Source organism: Neodothiora populina, assembly GCF_041146345.1.
Source record: "Neodothiora populina strain CPC 39397 chromosome Unknown canker_contig_16, whole genome shotgun sequence".
In the NCBI taxonomy this organism is placed as follows: Eukaryota; Fungi; Ascomycota; class Dothideomycetes; order Dothideales; family Dothioraceae; genus Neodothiora; species Neodothiora populina.
The window spans coordinates 174,656-196,453 of record NW_027191409.1 but is presented as its reverse complement, the minus strand read 5'-3'; the positions used below and the strand labels follow the sequence as shown (position 1 = coordinate 196,453).

The 21,798-nt window shown below is 51.4% G+C and overlaps 6 protein-coding genes across 6 annotated transcripts; 5 read left to right on the top strand and 1 right to left on the bottom strand.

Annotated features, from left to right (window-relative positions):
• Positions 1-570: 570 nt before the first annotated feature.
• On the top strand, positions 571-2,398 carry AAFC00_003417 (uncharacterized protein; the record flags this gene model as incomplete). The annotated part of the gene is made up of 5 exons (XM_069342885.1): positions 571-722; positions 784-1,209; positions 1,265-1,542; positions 1,596-1,855; positions 1,934-2,398. 5 exons carry the CDS (start codon positions 571-573, stop codon positions 2,396-2,398), a joined length of 1,581 nt encoding a protein of 526 aa, XP_069200694.1.
• A 166-nt stretch (positions 2,399-2,564) lies between these two features.
• AAFC00_003416 (uncharacterized protein) lies at positions 2,565-4,120 on the bottom strand (the record flags this gene model as incomplete). Its single annotated transcript, XM_069342883.1, has 2 exons — positions 2,565-3,841; positions 3,937-4,120. The coding sequence occupies 2 exons, from the start codon at positions 4,118-4,120 to the stop codon at positions 2,565-2,567; spliced, it is 1,461 nt and encodes a 486-aa protein (XP_069200693.1).
• Positions 4,121-4,858: 738 nt separating this feature from the next.
• On the top strand, positions 4,859-6,123 carry AAFC00_003415 (uncharacterized protein; the record flags this gene model as incomplete). The annotated part of the gene is made up of 3 exons (XM_069342882.1): positions 4,859-5,227; positions 5,283-5,891; positions 5,950-6,123. 3 exons carry the CDS (start codon positions 4,859-4,861, stop codon positions 6,121-6,123), a joined length of 1,152 nt encoding a protein of 383 aa, XP_069200692.1.
• A 2,880-nt stretch (positions 6,124-9,003) lies between these two features.
• On the top strand, positions 9,004-10,949 carry AAFC00_003414 (uncharacterized protein; the record flags this gene model as incomplete). Its single annotated transcript, XM_069342881.1, has 3 exons — positions 9,004-9,366; positions 9,423-9,975; positions 10,033-10,949. 3 exons carry the CDS (start codon positions 9,004-9,006, stop codon positions 10,947-10,949), a joined length of 1,833 nt encoding a protein of 610 aa, XP_069200691.1.
• Positions 10,950-17,444: 6,495 nt separating this feature from the next.
• Positions 17,445-19,368, top strand: AAFC00_003413 (uncharacterized protein; the record flags this gene model as incomplete). The annotated part of the gene is made up of 5 exons (XM_069342880.1): positions 17,445-17,493; positions 17,555-17,637; positions 17,694-17,928; positions 17,983-18,978; positions 19,031-19,368. 5 exons carry the CDS (start codon positions 17,445-17,447, stop codon positions 19,366-19,368), a joined length of 1,701 nt encoding a protein of 566 aa, XP_069200690.1.
• An 866-nt stretch (positions 19,369-20,234) lies between these two features.
• Positions 20,235-20,942, top strand: AAFC00_003412 (uncharacterized protein; the record flags this gene model as incomplete). The annotated part of the gene is made up of 1 exon (XM_069342879.1): positions 20,235-20,942. The coding sequence occupies one exon, from the start codon at positions 20,235-20,237 to the stop codon at positions 20,940-20,942; it is 708 nt and encodes a 235-aa protein (XP_069200689.1).
• Between the last annotated feature and the right edge of the window lie 856 nt (positions 20,943-21,798).

Below are 21,798 nucleotides of genomic sequence, written 5' to 3'. Positions count from 1 at the left end.
TGGCCACACTAGCTCGGCGAGCTCGCCCATTCGTCCAAAAGGTGCTGACAAGAATGGGTATGCATGCCACCTGTGATCTCTGCCGTCGCTATAATTGACCCTCTAGTAGCGTCAATGCATGCCTAGCATGTAGGAAGATCAAAATGAAGTGTAAGAACAGTGGCAACAACGATACATGTAAGACAAACCGCGCCCCCACCTCAGTACCGAGGTCTGATCTATGGAAAGGCGATCGATGTGCAAAGAAGTCTTTGACCTGCGTACATGAGAAACATCGCAGAGGACGCAAACCAGCAAGCAGGTTAGTGAGGGTCAAGGTCTTACCTATGTACACCAACGCTAACCTTGACAAGACGCTCTCAGGCGCCGAGCCTAGTGTCAACAGAAGCAGTACCTACTGACGACGGAGTTCCACGTGTGCTATTAAGCGCTAGGCCCGCATCTGCAGTGTCGCCCTCGAACATGGACGCAAGTCGTAATCGAACACATGGGGAGAGGCTTCACCAGGATAACTGGGGATGGGCTCTTCTCGAAGGCTTCCGATCCTCAGGTCCACTCAACAAGCAAGCCATGACAGGCAAGCTCTCATTGGAAAACATCACTCATGGTCAAAATCACATAGATCGACTAGCAATCAGCGATGTCCCTCAGTTCATTCAAGCCGATGATCCAATTGAGAAAGGCATTGTGAACCATACCATTGCTGTTGCCTTATACTCCACGTATGTAACTACCTTGTGTTTCATCCGCCATTTTAGCTTGTCTCACTCGAGCATCTTACAGTTTCATGCGAGACCTCAACAAGTATATATGCCAATTCGATCCTGCACTACACACGTTTGACTATGTGCGGCGAAGCTCACCTTTTCTGCTCACTGCTATGCTTGCAGCATCGGCAAAAGCTTTCAAATCGACTTCTCACAGTGGTCTGCTTAACCACGCCGAAGACCTCTTAGCGACATGTTTTCGAAAAGGAAAGAAGTCGGTCGATATCGTCCAAGCAATCCTGGTTCTTACCTACTGGAAGGAGCCAGACGATACCAGGGCATGGCTGTCGGTAGGCTATGTCATCAGGATGTGTATAGAGCTCGGATTGCACAAAATCACTCCATCCTCACAGGATAAGGACGCGGATAGAGATGAGCTTTCGATCAGGGAACGTCGCAACGTCGAGCGTCTGTGGTTGCTGTTATACTTCTACGATCGAAGGTAAGCTTCGCACAGTTCGATGCCATTGAAAGTTGCTGATGAGACTGTTTATCAGCCTAAGTCTACAGAACGGAAGTCCGTCAATGATACGCAGAAATGAACTGATAGAGTCGGCAAATACTTGGTTTGACGATCCGTGGGCAACTAGCCACGACAGACTGCTGTGTGCTCTGGTAACCTTACGCTTGATTGGATCCGAGGTTTTCGATTTGCTAAACCCTCATCGCAACTCAAGTCAAAACACAATGTTAGATCGGACTGATGGCCTAATGGGCACATTTCAGCATGATATCACGCGATGGAAGTCTCGTTGGTCTTCCATGGAGGAAAGCAGTGTGTATCAGAAATCACGTAAATCATGCTTCACGTACTAATTCATGCTCCAGGGAACGATTCTCTTTATCAATTCTTCATTGCTTTCTATGGCACAAACCTACGCCTATTGTTTTCTCTATTTCCCCTTCATGCATCGTTGACGTCTTCACTACCAGAAGAGTCAATCGACAAGCAGCCCTTGTTGGTCAGCTTCTCGAGTGCAGTAGAAATGCTACAACTTTTAGCTCGACCAGACTATTCAGAGCTACTGTACTTGGTACAAGATTCGATAAACATCATGATCGCTTACAGCAGTATCTTCCTCATCAAGGTCAGTGTTTCATGGATAAGGTTCTTGTCTACATAGACTGGACAGCCTCGAAGGAGACGATGCTAAAAATGAGTATAGCTCCTTCTGTCTGTTTCTCCAGAGATTCGCAGTGAGATTGAAGGGCCCGCCATTGAGGCCATCAGCGGCGCTTCCAAGGTGTTCGACGCGCAAAATGCTCCGCCGCACTCGGGATGTGGACTGCAAGCGAAATTCTTGCGAAACGTGCTCAAAGTGTTCAGAAAAGCCCACAAACCCCGTCAAGGCAGATCCACCCAGCCTATTCAGACGTCTACCCAGACCACGAGCAACACAAACACATCGATTCATGAAGTGAGATCTGATATGGACTTGGCAGTCGGCGAGATGCTTGATCCGACTGTGTATAATACTGACCATGCGGTGGGTCTGGACTACTTATTGGACTGGAGTGAGCCCTCATTCGCCAATTTCGACCTTTGGCCGACACTTTCTGTAGGCGCCAATTCCGATATGAATGGAACATTCTCTCTCGACGGCTTGGGACATATGGGTCCATTCACATGATCGATTAATGTGTCTGCTAATACGGCTACTATCACAAAACCTTCGATATTGCCGTTTCTATGACGGCTCATCGTGGATCAACCGACACTGATGGTACACTATTGAAGCTGAATGATTGGAAGTGAAGCCTGTTTTTTCTGTATTTCCAATACTCTGCTTTGTGTATCTACGAAAGGAACCCCACCAAAGCCTCCTCGAACTTCCGAGCAAATCTATATACCTCCTCGAACGTGTTGTATAATGGCACAGGAGCGATGCGCACGACATCAGGCTGTCTCTTATCGACGATCATTCCCGCATCGCCAAGCCCTTTCATAACAACATCGAGCAGACCAGGTCGAAGCAACAATACGCAGAGTTGAGCTCCACGAGCTTCCGGATCAAGAGGTGTGATGATCCTGAACACTGGGTTCTTGTCTTGCCGTTCATCAGAAGCGGACAAAGTTGCGAGGATGTCGTCGAACAAGAATTCAGCATAGGACGTTAAATTGAGCGATTTTTCCCTCAAAGCCTCGATGGAAGTGAAATTGAACACAGACAGCGCACCAGCGAGCGACGCGAGATCGATAGCCGAGGGATTCGACACCTGCCAGCCTCCAGCACCATCAATAGGAACGAACTGATTATCCATGTTGAACCGTGTCTTGAGCTCATGGCCATACCAGCCAGCCAGTCTGAGTGGGAAGGAAAGTGAAGTGCCAGTTTCAGCATCTTCCGTGACGCGGATCTTGCTGTGACGCTCGTGTACGAAGATGCCAGCAATAGAACCGGGACCTCCGTTCATGTATTTGTATGTACACCAGCACGCGAAATCGACGTCCCAGTCGTGCAATTTGACGGGTACATTGCCTGCGGCGTGGGCGAGGTCCCAGCCGACCATCATGCCTTTTGAGCGCGCATGAGCGGTTATGGTCTTGATGTCAAAGTACTGCCCGCTGTAGTACTGGATACCAGGCAGTAAGAACAGCGCCGCATCGGCAGCGTGCTCGTCAATAGTGTCTAAGATCTTCTGGGTAGAGATCGTGAAGTCGTCATCAGGCGCCACGAGAACCATGGCTTCCTTGGGATCATATCCATGCCATTGAATCTGAGTCTCGATGGCGTAGTGATCACTCGGAAAGGCCTTCCAGTCCATGATGATCTTGTTACGCTTGGCTGTGGGTCTATAGAAGCTCGCGAGCAAGAAATGAAGATTCACCGTGAGCGAGTTCATGATGGCAACTTCGGACGGCAGAGCACCGACGATGGGCGCGCTGGCCTCGGCGCACGACTGTGCCATGTGCTGCCATGGCTTGATCGGTGATGACTCCAGAGTCTGGAAATGGCCTTTGACTGCTATTGTGGACCACGTCGACAGCTGGCCATTGACGTACTCGCGAACGGCTTTGGGCTGCAGACCCAGTGAGTTGCCGCAGAAGTAGATGCTCTTTTCCGCATTGTCGTCTGTGGCGAGGCGCAAAGAAATGGTCAGCGTATATGTAAATGTGGCTTCCGCAACACTTCTTTCGGGTCATTGGAGGGAGTACGTCAAAACATACCGTTCGTGCTTAGCTCTCCGCGGCTGATATCTGTCACCGAGGGAATGATGAACTGCTCCCGTAGATGCTTGAGCGGATCTTGAGCGTCCATTTTCCTCGCATAGTCGACAGACTTTGCCTCAGCACCGTAGTGAGTCTTGGCCGTCGCCTGTTGCCTCGTAGGCTCACTCTGCTTGATGGCCATCTTCGTGTAATAAATGTGTGTGTTTCGAAGAAGATGAGATTGAAGGATTTGAGATCGATGGACAGATCACGAAACCATGCAATGAACAAGGCAGGCAAGGAGTAATGGGTCCAATGAAGAATGAAAACCTGGATTCTGGGTTATATACAGTAGTCTACCACGAACCTTTTTCAGTTATGCTAGACATAATGCCACTCTACAATACCATTCGCCGTAGCGTAAACCATCAAACATACCTTGCTGGCATCAGCGGGTGTCTCGGTGGTTGCGGCCGGTGTTCACCAACACCGGTGGTGGTGACGATTGGGGTGGGCCTGTAGGTTGAGGATTCGCCGGAACCGGGATTTTCTCTTGAATGCCGGTGTTCTTGAACGCCGACGTTACAATTCACAGCCTCTGCACACGCATCATCGCAACAGATGTCGGTGTTCTTGATTACAGAATATTGCCAAGTAGAAGTAATTACCGATCGTGGACTATCGGATGAGTGACGAGGAGGTTCTTTTGCTTGTTAGCCTGTAGAGAGGCCCACACTAATCGCAAGAGAGTCAGGCGATGTTCATTCTTAGCCTCTTGAACAGGACTTTGATGAGGCGGAATTTTCCTCTTGGGCAGAGCTGAAATTTGTCCAATGAGAGCGACAGGCAGGAAATATAATGGCAGACTCACCGTGGCCGATGTTCCTAAAGGTCCTGTGATCAAGAACAAATAAGTCACTCCGCTGTCCTGTATTCCACCATGTCCCCTAGCGCTCTAGAACCTCAGGCTACTTTCCCTTTCTCGACTCATGAGTCCACGAAGCCACTGTCATCGATACCATTTCAACCGGTCCCGGATCTTGAGCCCTACGGAATTTCTGTCAAACACGGATTTCTGTCATCCGATGCTCCTCTTCGTAGCCTTGAAAGTCCATATTACGAGCCATGGGAACGCATCGCCCGCAATCTTCCCACTCTGATCAGGAGTCGAAGACTGCGCTTGGAGATAGATGGGCTGCCAGTTCTGCACACAAATCACCTTCGAACGCGAGCAGAGTGGCAGCGAGCATGTGCGGTCCTGGGTTACTTTACACATTCGTATATTTGGGCTGGTGATCGACCATCAGAGGTAAGCAAGCCAGGCGTCCCCTTCCCAGAAAACGGCACTGATCGATTTCATATAGCGGTTGCCGCCGTCGATCACCGTACCCTTCCTGAAGGTAGCGGCGCATCTTGAACTCAAACCTTGCGCTCCTTACGCGGTCACGAACCTCTTCAACTGGAACACCATCGACCCCAGTGTCGACGTATCTTTGCCGGAGGACTTGATGACGAATCTTTCATACACTGGTTCAAGCGACGAGTCGTGGTTTTACCTGATCTCGGTGGCCATGGAAGCGCGGGGCGCACGTGTTTTCCCCGACTTGTTGGGAGCCATGCGTGCTGCCCTGACGGACGATGAGCAAAGCGTGAGTGAGGCGCTGATCGCTCTTGCCGAATGCATAGATGATCTTTCGTTGCTTTTGGGCCGTATGTACGAGAAGTGTGATCCCCACGTGTTCTATCATGTGATTCGACCGTTCCTTGCTGGCTCGAAGAACATGGCAGCTGCTGGTCTACCCCACGGTGTGTTCTATGACGAGGGCAATGGCAAGGGAGTCTGGCGACAGTACAGCGGTGGTAGCAACGCACAGAGCTCGCTCATCCAATTCTTCGACGCTTTCCTCGGGGTGAAGCATTTTGCGAGCGGTGATGGTCCCGAGAAGACGGCAAAAGCACAAGCTTTCATAACAGTGAGTGGTCATCTCCACGCGACATTCTTGTTCATGGTAGGACTGACGTAAAGTGAAGGATATGCGGTCATACATGCCTGGTGGACATCGTCGTTTCATTGAAGCTGTCGAATCAAGCTCGAATATCCGTTCGTACTGCCTAAGTCGGCCAAAAGATCACGCCGTACGAAAAGCATACGGCATGGCTGTATCAGCGCTAGCGGCACTGAGGGGGGTCACATTCAGCTTGTAACACGATATATCATCACTCCTGCGCGCACAGCGGTGCCCTGGCAGGATGATGGTGCACTTAACCTGGCGAGCGCTTCGAGCGCACAAGCTAGGCAAACCAACAAAAGCAATGGTATATTGGAAGAGCCTGGACGCGGAGAGTCGCTTCAACTGCACGGAACTGGAGGAACCACCCTGATACCGTTCTTACGCCAATGTAGAGATGAGACAAATGCGGCCGTTTCAAATTGAAGAGGTGTTGGGCATCTCCGATATGCGATTGTAAAGCAGATACGCTGTTCATCCAGGGGTAAATGAAGATGCAGGCGCAGATGGTGACAAACGTATGGAAGCGCTGTCTGTCAATACGTAAACCGGGTTTGCAGGATCACCGGAAGGTCAGCAAGAAGGCACACGGGCTTCGATACTAGATCACAAAATGGTATATGCCAAGTCCATACCGCAACATGTACAGTATACGTTGGAGCGGTGGTAAAGCGTGGACGAATAATGGCCATCTCCAGATCTGAGATTCGTACCCTGTACATAGGGCCGATGCAAGTCAGAGCCATTGATCTGGCAGACAGCAAAACACAGCATATGAGAGCGAGCCGCTCGAGACATTACAGGGTTGATAAGCTCGGACGAGATAAGCCAGGCGGTGTTCGATGCGCAACTCAACATATATTATAGATTGGCGGATGTAATGAGACGCTTTATTCCAATGTGGTGGTCGGGGTCAAGGTTGGCCGGGCCGCCGCTCGTGGAAGCAACGGGACATGCGGGTGCTTCCCCCGTAGAGCTAGACCAGGAAAAGCTGGCCCCGGTGACAGTGCAAGATCAAGAAGACCCTGGGAAGCGTCATGGTTCGACCCAAATGCCGTAGTTTGGCAGTGAGCCGGCGATTTTACCATGCAAGATACGAGCGATTTTATGCAAAGAATGGACTCGAAGCCATGATGAGGCGGTCAGGGCAGATGGGGTCATGGTCAGGACAGGCGTGGGAAACGGCTTGGGAGGTCAGCCATAGGGCGAACAGAGCGCGTGGGACTTAGCTCCTTCTAGCGGTGTTCCGAAGATCGTACCTCTTGCATTAGGCGGCCAGGAAGTGCCGAGCTTGGAGGGTGCATTAAGGGTCGACGGTCACACGCGTCATTGCATACACAGAGAAAAGTGAGGCAGGGTAAGGTCATTGGACAGATGGATGAGGAGGAATATAATCACCTGGACACACCAGATGATGAGCGAGATCTCTGTGGCGCGCCTTTCGCTCACTACATGTACATGTGCATCTGCAAGTGTTTTTAGTCACAAGTGCTGTACAATTAGGTCGCCAGAAACTAGGTAGCCACTCTGGTCTTGGCTTGGCTCGCCCGGGCAGCTGCTGATGAAATATGACGGGCTCTGATCTTCTGAGAGGCATTATTGTTCGCTGGTGTAATTATCGAATAATCTCGACCGTAGCAAGATGGTAAGACCCACGCTAGGGCGATAGAAAGGCGATTTCGTCTAGCAGCTTGTGCAGGTCCCCTGAATATCTACCAGGCCACGGGTCCATTTCAACAAGACCTCTCTTCTCCCTCGCTCTCCTCCACCTGACTACGACCATTTCCTGTTGTATCTCTAGTTGTTCGAGCATACCCACACTGTGTCGGGACTGACTGCCGCCTGCTCAGCCTTCCTGTCGCTGTTTTCTGTGCTCTGTATACTATACCATATACCTTCCACAAACGGTCTTAATAAGTATCAGCAAACAAAGTCGATAAGCAGACGACGCGCGCCATCACACTTTCAGTACCTATCCTAAGGTACAAGTACCTTACCTTACCTACGCACAGGGCTCGCCCGAATTTGCAGCAGGGCGATTTGCACGTTCGCATATCTGAGCAACTTGCACAAAATCAACGGTCGCCCGCGTTGCCCAGTCCAGCGGCAACTCAGGTACATTTTACCTCACAGACTTTGGGCGCCGACATCATACCTTGCCTGATTTTCACACTACCTTACAATTCCAGTGTCCACCGCACTGCATTACTGTACAAGTACAAGTACACCTCATTGTATGCAAACCGTGCCAAGAGCGGGCCCTCCCACACCGGATCAAGCCAAACTTCCAAGTCAAATTTCATTCTCTCCCCCCCCTCTACGCCCCTCCGGTCGAGTTCGAGTTGAATACAGCCTCGCAACCACGGCCCGTTACAACGGCTGCACACTGTTGCTTTTGAAAGCAAAGCGCATTGTCTAAGGAAGCATTTGCACAGCATCTATCTCCATTTCTTTGGTGTGCCTCGTGTCTGTCGTTCAGCTGTCGCCTTCTCTTTGTCGTTCTTGGAGTTAATGACATAACGCGGCGACGAATCACGACGGAAGCAAGCAAGCAGAGCAACTCTTTTACTCAAGGAAGCCAGCGACACTTAAACCCATCACAGACACCGCCGCCATTACGATCTAATCAACGTCGTCGAAACCTAACAAACTAAAAAAACATTGACGACGTGATCTACTGTACATTACTATCTTCTTTGCATACCTCTCCGGGTCTTGCATAAGGTATTTTCATACTTTTTTGAGACCATATCAAAAAGATTCGACGTGGGAGATTCTGTGAGTGCAGGCACAATTTTGGCCCTTCCTCACGCTTCCTCCACAGCGCGACCCGACCCTATCTCGGTCGCCTCGATCTTCACTGCCCCTCCTCATCCTCCTTCTCACCGTTCGCCGCCATAACGGTTCATCTGTGAGTTGGTCCGAACAGGGTGTCGGTGAATTCCAGAGTAGAGTTGCCAAGTTCGACTGTCGCTGAAGCCGACCTGTCACCGCTTTTGTCCATCTCCACGACAACTACTACATACACTTTCCACGAGGACTCCGAGGTGCCACAGGCCCTTGCCCATCGCTCATCATGAGCTTCCAGCAACCAGACATGTACTATGACAATCCCCCCCAGAGTCGCTCGCCCACAGCGCAGCGTCATCCTTCTCAGACTCTTCACCGCCAAGCATCGCGTCAATTCGACTCTTTCGCCGGCCACCTTCCCTCCGGTCTTTATACTGCCGACGACCACGCACAACGCTACGACGCCCCTCGCTTCAACGACAACAGAATGCCGGCGGCCATCCAGCCAAACTATGGCGGTGGAGGCTATGAGATGGGCGCGCAAACCTGGAACAACTCGGCCTTTGGCGGAAACAATTCTCTGGCGTCGCTGGGTGCAGGCAACCGCTCCATGAAGCCTCCCCAGAAGACCCGGGCGGGCATCCCTACGGTAAGACTGGAACATGCGAGTTCAACGAGTATCACAACCAGCTAACCAGAACACAGGCGTGGATGGACCAGCCGCAGCAGATGCAGTCAGTCTCGCCCTACCTAGGCCTCGGTGGCGGCGTCATGGGTGCATCGCCCATCAGATCCGATCAGCTCAGTTCCGAGCCTGACGAGGAGCTCATTCCTACCGCTATCGTTATAAAGAATATTCCTTTCGCCGTTAAGAAAGAGCAGCTTGTCCAGCTCATGACTGACATGGGCCTCCCCCTCCCTTACGCTTTCAACTACCACTTCGACAACGGCGTCTTCCGTGGACTGGCATTTGCAAACTTCACCTCGCCAGACGAGACTGCGGCCGTCATCGACAACCTGAACCATTTCGAACTCCAGGGTAGGAAATTGAGGGTTGAATACAAGAAAATGCTACCCGCCGCCGAGCGGGAAAGGATCGAGCGTGAGAAGCGTGAGCGCAGGGGACAGCTCGAGGAACAGCACAGGCCCATGCCGGCTTCTGCCTTGCATAGCCAGGCGTCCATGTCATCGTTGAACTCGCACTTCCCGCCTCCACCCACCTCGCCTTCTCCTGTTTCGGCCAGAAACGTCGCTCCAGGTATGGGAGATCAAGTTCATCTTCGCCGCCCCTCTGCAGATGTGCTGACTACCTCAGCTGTGGACCTCAATGATCCTGAATCTCTGAACGTCTACTCTAAGCTCCTTCTGTTCAAGGAAGACACCGCCAAGGATCTCGTTGTCTTCCCTGCAGACTTGACTCCCCCGCAGCGCCGCATCGTGCACACGATCGCTCACCACATGGGTCTCATGCACATGTCCAAGGGCACCGCGGAGCAGCGCGCTGTGCATGTCTTCAAGGAGCAGCCGAGGCAGAGGCTCAGCCCACCCATGCCCCAAATCCAGGCTATCCAAGCTGAATCGCAAAGACGTGGCCTGAACCGTGCTGCCACTACGGATTTCAGCGATGTCCGCAACCAGGATGCCTTCTACAATCCAGGAGTCCGACACCAGAATTCCGCCTACCTGTCCGGCTTCCAGGAGTCCCCCAACACCCTTGCCGCAGGCCCCAACCTCCGTGCCGCAAAGTCCTTTGCTGACCTGCGTTCCTACACCCCTTCCCCCGTTCCTTCCACCGCCAGCTTCCCTGCTACCCTCGGCAATAATGTCTCTCGCTTTGCCGAGTACGCTCGGGAGAACGGCTCTTCCGGCACCCCCAATATGACCACGCCGACTAGCGGTACCATTGGCTCCCGTGGCGATGAGAGTATCCTTGTCAACGGCCTCGGAAACATGAACCTAGGCGCTTCCGGGTTCGCCGGCAGCCCTCGAGGCCTCCGAGGCATGATGTCTTGGGACCGTGAGTCCAACCCTGGCCCTATCGGTGGCCACCGCGCCTTCAGCGCCAACAGCTCGTATGACGACCAGTCACGTAGCCAAGGCTTGCCATCCCGCCAACCTCGTGGCCCGGTTCCCGAGCGTGGCTCTGGTTTCCCTAGACGCAACGGACACATGAACCGCGGTAGCGACGAGCTGAGCCAGCAGAGCAGTGGTGTGGAGATCACGGTCGAGTAGAGCCTCTCTGTCGGCTCCGACTCGCTTCGTCACGAATTGAAACGGCAATTGTACAATCTTACGAGTATCACACTTGCGCAACCATTACACGGGCGCCGAAACATATATCTTGGACAGGCTTGTATCTCTTGCGTGACACACCCTTGCTGGCCCAATTGATTCTGCTTCCTGGCTCTGACCTGATGACGTCAATGACGAATGACAAACGACCGCTACGAAAGTAGACCAAAAAGAGAAAGAATTACGCTGTTTGACCATGCGCGCGCGCGAGCTATTCCTGCATTTGCCTCTGGAGGGAAAGAGCAGGGATCCACCCAACATCTGGAAAAAGGGAAGAGAGACGCTGGGTTGTTTTAATATTTCGTTGTGCTTTTTTTGTTGTCATTATCATCACACATTTTTTTTGTTTTTGACCTCATTTCCCAAAGTGTTCGTGACGGACTTTTCCTCTATGTGCTATTTGGATCGTCTTGTCCTTATTATGGATGACTTTCTTTTCTTGCATTGGTGTATCTATTCTCAGAGAAGATGACGAGAAATGAAGAGGAAGACAAGATGTCCGAAGAACTCTACATAATGCCTCGAATGAAGCGAGAGTATGTCGAGCTTGGCTGTGGTGGTTTTGATGCTGTGTGATTTTCCGGAGGCCGACTTCTCTTTTCATCATGATGGCAGAGTTGATAGATCCTTTGGGCTTTCCATGTATCTTTCAATCTATATTTCTCTCGAGTATCTAGGATGGGGGACACGGATATATTTTGTTCTTCACCATTGGAGTAAGAGATACAAAACCTGGCTGGAATCAAGGACACCTGAGGTCGTCGTTACTATCTGCTTCTGCTTTGTTTGTTTGTGAGGTTTCTCCTTGAAATGTAATGTAACTCTGTGGTAATGTGATTCTCTTGTTCCAAAGTCGGTGGTTATAGGCTATATGCTTTTGTCTGCCGACTTGTATAACTTTATCTGAACCCCACTTCCTTCCTCAACTATTGTGCCTTCCATTGCTTTACCTTTATTCACTATAAGACTATAAGAAAGTCAAATCTTGACCTCGACCTCTATACACTTCCTGGGTAGGTAGTCTTCGATCCTAACCTCCTTCCACGCATTTTGATCAACCTAACTACTGTACAATCAACCCAAGAACAAATAATACTTGTACAACAAATCCACAAAATGCACAAGCACATGCCTCCCTTACACGCACCCCCACCTGTCCACCTTGATCAACCACTATATCAATCTGCGCACAGCAAGCTTTACCGCCTATTCCCTAAATTTTTTCCTTCCCTTTCTCATTCATCAGCTCTACCCACCGCTTTACTCGTTGACTTGGTCGTACCCACTCGAGGGAAATTATTACTTTGTACAACACATACGTTGACAGAGGAACAGCGAAGGACAGCACATTACACACAGACATTGCACATGGGCGGTTTTTCTCTGAGTGAGGGTCTTCTTTTGGAGTTGGCCCTGGCATTGCTTAGTGTTGTTGTCGTTGTTGTTTACTGGAAAGTTTTATCATCTCGAGTGCCCACCGCTTGGTTGCTGTGTGTTGTATATGTCAGATTTTCTTTTTCTTTTCCTGGAACCTTTAATGATTTCTGTTCTTTTTCTCCTTCTACTTCTACTTCTTCTTCTACTTCTTCTTCTACTTCTTCTTTTACTTCTCGGATTCCAATTTGCTGTCGGTTTGATTACACCGCTTGCTTTTGCTGTAGAGTGTTTGTTCTCTTGTGCTTGTTGCCGAGAGTGGTCTTCTCATTTCCATGATCGAGAAAGAGCCTTGGTGAGGCATGTAGTTCCTAGGTAAGGGTATTGACGGGATTGGACTGGACTGGACCGGAGAGAATTGCTTGAGTAGGCTCTGAAACGCTCGATACATCTTCATATTGATAGGGGAGAAGAGTAGACAAGATATGTGTTGGCGGGATATACAATGGAAAGCATAGGTAGGGAGAGAGAGGGTGATTGTCATCTGGTTCTCCTTTCGCGGGTAGGTATACCTCATGAGAGCCAGAGGTCGAAGCCTTCTCAAATTCGGCAGAAAGACAGGCTGTCGAGGGTAGGTTGAAACATCATTCAGAGGCAAGAGCAAGTGTTTCTTGCCGAAGGACTGTCTACGACTGCAGTAGCATACTTCATTCATCTCTCCAGTCAATGAACAACTCAACTCCACAAGTCCTTCGCGGTCTCTTTCGTTGTATCTCACGGAGACATCCTTCAGATGATCACCGAACTATACACTATGGCCCTCTTGGATCATCTCCTTTCACTCGGCCGATCACAGTCATTCTGGACTTTCAAGTTCGCGACTATGGAGAGATAATAGAAACGATAGATACTTGTTTTCCTTCTTGTATCATTCTCCTGATCTGTGTCTCCTATACAAGGGGTTTTCTCCTCTGCGAAGGGGTCGATATTCCTTCGGAGTCTCCTTAGGGGGTTTGTAGTTCCCACAAAGGTTGCATACTGTAGGACCAATCAAGATGATCAGCAGGCCTAGGAAAGACTCCTCGTGGTTGATACATATTTTGGGGGTACGTAAAATTACTGTACACACGAACATAAACTCAACAGGTCGGCGCATAATGCAAAGAACGTGTGGATAAAAAACAACGAAAGGGGGGTATAAATTTAGTCAGACCGACACCACAGACGCCGTGCCATTCCCGTTCATGCATGCAAAGGATTTTCCGACACATAGGAAAATAAAAAGAAGAGGAAAAGGAAGAGGGAAAGAAAAAACATCAATCCCCTCCCCATATATCCCAGCCTCCCGAACTGACACGACGCTCGTATCCGTCGTCCTCCTCTTGTCGCCCTCCATCTCCTTGCTCTTCACTCGACAAGTCGGAAAACCAGTTGGAGGCCAGGACATCGGAGATGGTCCATCGCATGGTCGGGTCATGCTCCAGACAACCATCCAAGAGATCGATGACGCTCTCTTCGATCGCCTTCTGTGTCTTCTCCTTGGTCCTGCTGTCGCTGCTGTTGCCGTTCCTCCAAGCTTTCCGCAGAGCTTCACGGTCCCAACTACCACTCGTGATCATCTCGATGATCTTCGGCTGCAGCGCGTGTCTGAAGGGCATTTCGCCGGTGAGCAAAGTATAAACACAAACGCCAAACGCCCATATATCGAGGGCAGGCTGCAGCAGCGATCGGTCGCGTCTTGTCGTCGAGAAGTTCTCCGGAGCAGCGTACTGAAGGGTACCTGCAGTAGTGGTGAATGTAGAGGTCGCATCAAGCGATTCAGTACTGTCGTACAAGTCGTTTGAACTCACGAAATCCGCGAGACCAAAGTCGCACAGTTTGAGCTGGCCGACCTTGGCGCCTTTGGTGTCTGCGTTGGAAGCACCGAAATCGAGGAGACAATTCTCTAATTTTACGTCACGATGGACGATGCGGATATCTTCGTGGAGATAGCGAAGTGCGGATGCGAGCTGATATGCATAGTGCTTTGCCAGTAAGGGCGTCAGACCCGTGGCGACATCCGAAGTACTACGCATCTTTCGAACAAGATCAAACAGTGTGCCTCCTTCTATGAGGTCCATGACGCAAAAGGTTGCAAAGTCGGTATCGTACACTGCATGTAGAGGGAGGATATGGCTGTGGTGCAGATAACGCCAGATGCTGACTTCATGCTCGAACGTCTGCTGCTGCGTATCATTTTCAGCGTCGGATATGTTGGGTATAGCTTTGCGGACGATCTTGACCGCTCGCTGTATATTCTCGCCAGATTCGCTAAGACCGTGCAGTTCTTTCACCACGCTGAAGCCTCCATATCCAATCTGGCGGCCGATTATGTATTCACCGTCGAGGCCTATGGTCTGGCCTTCGTCATCGGGATCGGGCGCTATGGATGCCAGAGATTCTTTGCCCCATTGCGATAGGAAAGCCGATGCGGGAGAGGAGCCGGACAATCTACTGGAGCGGCGGCTACTATTCCTCAGGCTCGAATGACGAGAGACTAGACGTGACTTGAGACTTCCATGAGCGGACATGGGCCACGGATCGCTAGCTACGGCAGGAGAGATGGAAGGAGAGGCGAAGGCATGTGGAGAAAAGAGCATGGAACCAGTCATGGATGTAGACATAGGAGTACCATTAGTCTCAAAGTACGAAGAATCGGCAGAGCCAGACATATGGTCTTGGGAATCGTCATAGTCCTGCCCAGGTTCGGTAGCAGCAGACCGAGCAGGCCTGTCGCTTCGCCTGGCTCGACGACGAACAGGTTCACCAGTGAACGGATTTATGCGGGGAGAGGACAGACTCGACTGAAGATCTTCTCGATCACTGTTGTTCGTGAGCGAGGCACCTCGCATGCGGGTCCGGCTGGACGCAGAAGTGGCTACTTCGGGAGGGGGCGCTTGGAGGGAGAGTCGCATACCATCATCGAGCGTTGCATGAGAGCTGAAGCTCACCGAGGGTCTACGAGTTGATTTATCTTGGGCCGGAGCATGCGACGAGTACTTGCTGTCGACAGCGTCCTCAGAGGCTGCATCTGCCACATCTTCAACGTGCAAGATGTCGCCATGGGTGCTCTCTTCTTTTTCTTCAAGCGCGTCAAGTAGATCTGTGGTAGGAAACTCCGAGGAGACCTGGCCGAGATAGCTGTTATGAGTGGTGCCCTTGGTTGCTGCCTGCCAGTCCGAATGCGAATTCGAATGCGAACGCGATTCGGGTGGAATAGAAAGGGTGGCAAGAGCAGGTCTTGTGTTGCCAGTGTCCAGGCGCAGAGTGCGAGAGGAGGGTTTCAAGTCATTTTGCACCACCATTTCATGAAATTCATGTATCTTAGACGGATGGCAAGTATCACAAGCAGCGCACGAGAAATTCGCGAGTCGCGACCGGATGCCAACCGAGCTTCTGTAGAGTACGTTATGCGTGGGGCTGTTAGCTGACAAAATCGGGCGATCTCGAGGCTTTGGCTTCCCAGGCGAATCCCAAAATCAGCCGGGTAAAAGCAGCATGGTCGTCCAGGTCCAAGGCAGAGGTTCAATTGAAGGATATAGCGAAGATGAGAGGCGAGAAATAACATATTTCCAGGCAAACCCTGGAGGATTCAGCGCCCGCTCATTCGGCAATGTCAACCAAGGTTCACGCTATGGAGAAGACCCTTCGCCTTCCCCGCATTCGAGCCGCTGTGTTTCTTTGGTCATGGCCGGCCGTTGTCGAGTTTTGTCTTGGGTCTTGGGTCTTGGGTCATGGTCATGGCACGTTCTGTCTTCTGACAGGTGACGCGCGCTGTAACTGTAGCAGTGTGTGTTGCAGGCTGGGTTGCAGTGTGTACAGAGGTAACCATGATGCAAAGCCATGGCATGTACCGGCAGGCCATCACAATATACGCGGAAGACGAGACGATGGCCCTGTGGACTTGCCTTATACACTAGTAGCGATTGCTCATTGCTACCCTCGACCGGCCAGACTTTAGGCTGCTCTTTGGAGATATAATTATTGGCGGGATGACGTAAAGATCGAGGCCCATGGCCCTTACCTTCATCGCGTAGATCAATGGCCGGCCATGCTTGATGTGTCAAGAGCAAGGCACTCCACACAGGGTTCGTGTATCTCCACTGTTGAGTCCCGTCGCAGATGCTGAATGCTACACATGCACCTGCAGATTGCGGATGAGGTCATATGTCCAGTTGCCATTGTTAGAAAACACTGCAGGTTGATAGAGAGAAACCATTGTTGCCCATGAAGACTTTGTGATGCGAACAAAACAAGTCGAAGATGCCAGCCGAAGCGAATCAACAGACAGTATCGGGAAACTACCTAGTCAGACCGCAGCTTGAGCAGACATGATTTTATATACTCTGCAGGTCGCCCTGCAGAATCTCGAGGTTACGAGCAGTCGGTGAGACAGTTGCGGCTTTTCGGATCAGGGAAGGCGTTGGAAACGGGACGTGAAGGGGAGGTCTGAGCGTCCTTCCGGTTGTCTTTGAGCTCCAGTCTTTCTTTGAGCTCCAGCAGATGACTAGAGAGGACTTGGATTAGGGTGAATGCTTGAGTGTCGACTTGCTTGTTGCTACATTGTATTGCTGTTGCTGCTGCCGCTGTTGCTGTACTCTGCTGTGACCTTCCAATCATCATACATACAACCAGTAAAATCAACAGTCAATCGAGCGCCTCCCTTTCCCTTTGCCCGGCGCTTCGTCTGCATCCATCAAGCTCTCGAGCCAGGCGACAGGGCATCCACCAGAGCGACGCGCTCTGCACTAATAACTGTATCACCCTATCTGCTCTGCTATCTTACCACTCACTGTTTGTCTTGGATTGGCGCGCTTCCAACGTCATTCTTCCAGCCGCTTTAAACAAACCCTCCCATTACACTTTCTCCGTCACCCTACTGTCCTCGCAGCAGGACAGCGGTAATAAACCAGTACAGCAAGCAATACTGCGACACTGGCATGCTATAACGACAACATCCTGTAGACTTGCTGGCATTTCCTGAAACTCTCCCACCTGACAGCTTGACGGCCTGGCCTGGCCATGGCCGCCTTCAGGAACCTCTGCTCCAGCATCTTCTATTGTTGCACGAGTGAGTCGCTGTTGATATCGCTCGTTGTCACTGCCCTTTGCTGATCTCCTCAACAAAAAAGGTCGGAATACTGTTGATTACGACAATGTGCTCGCCGATAGCGAAAGGGAAGCTGTGGCGGACCTGCTGAATTTCCTAGAAAATGTCAGTCTCACGCTTATCACCGCCTGCCAGGAATCAACTACTGACAAGCGCAAAAGAGGCAGGAAACAGACTTCTTCACTGGCGAGCCGCTGCAGGCTCTCAGCACCCTGGTCTATTCCCACAACATCGACCTCCAGAGAAGCGCCTCGTTGACTTTTGCTGAAATCACCGAAAGAGATGTCCGACCGGTGGAGAAGAACACGCTGGAGCCCATCCTGTATCTGCTCGAAAGCAACGACATAGAAGTCCAGCGTGCAGCGAGCGCCGCACTCGGCAACTTGGCTGTCGATGGTGAGCTGCCAACCCTCAATGATTACTAAAAGACACTCGCTGACGCACTCACAGCGTCCAACAAGGTCCTCATCGTGCAACTCGGCGGTTTAGCTCCCCTGATTCGACAGATGAATTCGAACAATGTCGAGGTGCAATGCAACGCTGTAGGATGCATCACCAATCTCGCCACACACGAAGAGAACAAGGCCAAGATCGCCAGGTCTGGTGCCCTCGGCCCCCTGACTCGTCTTGCCAGATCCAAAGACATGCGCGTGCAGAGGAACGCTACCGGCGCTCTTCTGAACATGACCCATTCCGACGACAACCGACAACAACTCGTCAACGCGGGCGCCATCCCGGTCCTGGTCCAGCTTCTGTCATCTTCCGACACTGATGTTCAATACTACTGCACCACTGCCTTGAGTAACATCGCTGTCGACTCGGCCAATCGCAAGCGTCTCGCTCAGACGGAGCCTCGACTGGTGCAGGCTCTGGTTCATCTCATGGACGGTCATGCCCCCAAGGTGCAATGCCAGGCTGCACTGGCCCTTCGAAACCTCGCTTCTGACGAGAAGTACCAGCTCGAGATTGTGCGCAACAACGGTCTGCGTCCTCTGCTCCGACTCCTGCAATCCTCTTATCTGCCTTTGATCCTCTCCGCCGTCGCCTGTATAAGAAACATCTCCATCCACCCGATGAACGAGTCGCCCATCATCGACGCCGGCTTCCTCAAGCCATTGGTCGATCTTCTAGGCAGCCAAGAGAATGAAGAGATTCAGTGTCACGCCATTTCCACGCTTCGCAATCTCGCTGCATCATCGGACCGTAACAAGCAGCTGGTTTTGGAGGCTGGCGCGGTTGAGAAGTGCCGCGAACTTGTGTTACACGTGCCCGTAAATGTACAGAGCGAGATGACGGCTGCCATTGCCGTGCTTGCTCTGAGTGATGAGCTGAAGCCGCATCTCCTACGTCTCGGGGTTTTCGATGTCCTCATCCCTCTTACCGAGAGTGATAGCATTGAGGTCCAAGGAAACAGTGCCGCCGCACTCGGAAATCTTTCAAGCAAAGGTGTGTGAAATTCCCTTTTCTGTTTTGATTCGAAAACTAACGCTGTTGGCAGTCGGCGACTACCACATCTTCCTCCAAAACTGGACCAGCCCTTCCGGTGGCATCCACGGATACCTCACGAGGTTTCTCGAATCCGGCGACCCGACCTTCCAACACATTGCCATCTGGACTCTGCTGCAACTCCTGGAGAGCAACGACAGCAAGCTCATCAAGAAGATCAAGTCGAGCGAGGATGTCATGAAGATGGTGCAAAGCATTGCGGATCGCGAGGTGCAGAGCGACGACGAAACATCGAGCGAGGACGGCGAGGGCGAGGTCGTCGCACTGGCAAGAAGATGTATCGAGATTGGCGAGGAAGAAGGAAGCAAGAAGACACTGATTGAAGGCTGAAGATGCATCTTTCTTCAATACCATTACATGACGAACCACCCAGTCCGGAGAGTTTAGCACATATTGGCTTCTCACGCTACGATTACGGCTTTTGCGTCAGCGCTACAAATTGCAATGACAAGGGTTTATCTTCCAAGCATATGGCGTTCGGGGGGGCTTTGAGCAGGCACAGTAGCCTGTTCCATCCTCATTCTCATTCACATTCTCATTCTTCTTTTGCGTTGGAGGCAAGACTCTGGGCGGCGGAGAGGGCGAGCAGAAGTGGGCTCGAGCCTGGAGGCGATGACAGAGTAAGGCAGGGGAGCATTTCTTTGCTTTGGTCTTTTTGTTTTCGTTCACCGATTTTTATATATATACCACATACTCGCGTGCGAGTTTGTATTCCTCTTTTTCGCTTTTCTGCTTTCGATTCGCGTCTCGTCACATCAAAGGGAGGCTCACCATCGCGCAGCCGATGTCGAGTGTTTTTGCCTTTTGCTGTTTCCTTTGGCGTAGCTTGGGAGGTTTCTTGTTTTTCTTTTTTGGTTTGGTCTTTGTTTTTCGTAGGCTCTACATAGCGTGTAGTAATGAGTAGTATCTGAGATGATTAACAGACATTGTTTTTGTTTTGGCAAGAATGGCGACTTTTGTGTGGGTAGCATTTGTTGTAGCCAAGTGGTTAGGCACCCAGATCAGGCCAACAGACGTTCACTAAAGTCTGCCGGAGTTTCCCCTCGTCGTCATAATCGCCGCATCAATTGATGTAGTTTCCTTCCACAAATTGAATATCAGAAAATCATATACCAATACACAACTGACAGCACTTGGATCCACAGATTTCCGCCACAACAACCAAAGGAAAAGGAAAAGAGAAGTCGCCAGAAACAATGTCCATGCCAGCTTTCGCCCTTCCCGGCGACACACTCGCCGCCTCATCCACACACGTCCCCGGCGCCGGCTCGCACATTTACGCCTCGAAGATCCAATCCAGTCTCGCCGGGCCCGTGACTGCTTCTTCTTCTTCTTCTGCATCTTCTCGCTCAACGAAAGCAACAAAATCGACAATATCAGTGGCGCAGTCGACCTCAAGCAGCACCGCCTCCGCAGCAGCAAGCGCAGCTCTGCCGACAGTAGGCGACGTCGTCCTGGCACGCATCACACGCACGAATCCGCGGCAGGCGAGCGCGTCTATTTTGGCGCTCTACACGGACTCTACGTTTCCCGCCTCCAACGACACGAAGAAGACCGTTGCAGCAGCGGCAGCAGCATCATCACAACCCCAGCAGAAAATTCTGCACGAGCCCTTCCCAGCCTTGATCCGCACGCAAGACGTGCGAGCGACGGAGATCGACAAGGTGCGCATGAGCGAGAGTTTCAGAGTCGGAGACATTGTGCGCGCGGTGGTGATTTCGCTCGGTGATGAGAGGGCGTATTTTCTCGGGACTGGACGCAATGAGTTGGGAGTTGTGATTGCCCGGAGTGAGGCGGGCAGGGATATGGTTCCTGTTTCGTGGAGGGAGATGAGGGAGGTTGTCGGGCAGGGCGCCGAGTTGTTGGGCGCGGTGGAGTTGAGGAAGGTCGCGAAGCCGATTTGAACTGAAATCACTTGTTTCGTGGAGGTCTAGAGCGATGCATAATGACTGTGTACGCGGAATTGGTCACACTGCTGCTGCTGTTGTCTGTCGAAGAGACACACACAGTAGTGGACCCCCATGCGCACAGAGACGGGAAAGTCTCAGATCTGCAGACGCCTATGTTTGGACGCAACCACGACTCAGAAGTGTCTTCGTCTCTGGCGTATCGCACGGCTGCTGCTTCAACGACAAAAGTAACTGCCGGCGCAGGCCCAGCGTCCGAGTCGAACCCTCGCGGACGAAACAAAGCCAATCAAACATTCACATCCATCCATCCGCCCATCCACCCAGTCTGTTTCATCACTGATACCAATGAAGTGATCCCCACGACTCGAGAACTCGTCATACACCTTCAACTCAGCCTGCTGCAGTCCTGTGTGTTTCGACGGATAATGTCATGCCACTGGTACTGATCGCCTGAGCCCTTCCAGACAATGAACCCGCTCTAAAGAGGCCCAACAGGGACACGGGGAGATGCCAAAAAGCGAGATGGCTCGACCGAGGCGGAGTGGACGACGACGACGACGACGACGACGACGGACGGAAATCAGGAAAGACTTCGCTTCTTCTCCATGCTTCTCGGCTGGTGGTGATTTCTAGACTGGGGCACAAGACTGGAGTCAATAGAGTAGAGTAGAGTAGATCAGATCGAAAATGCACCCATAGGATAAGAACTAATTACTAGTGATACTTCCGCCTCTCGATGGAATTCATATGAATCGACTATCTGGCTTAGCAGTCGATGCGACGTGACTAGCAGGAGTTGAGATATGTAACGGTCAAGTTATGAAGCCATGAGAAACCGAAACCAGAAAAG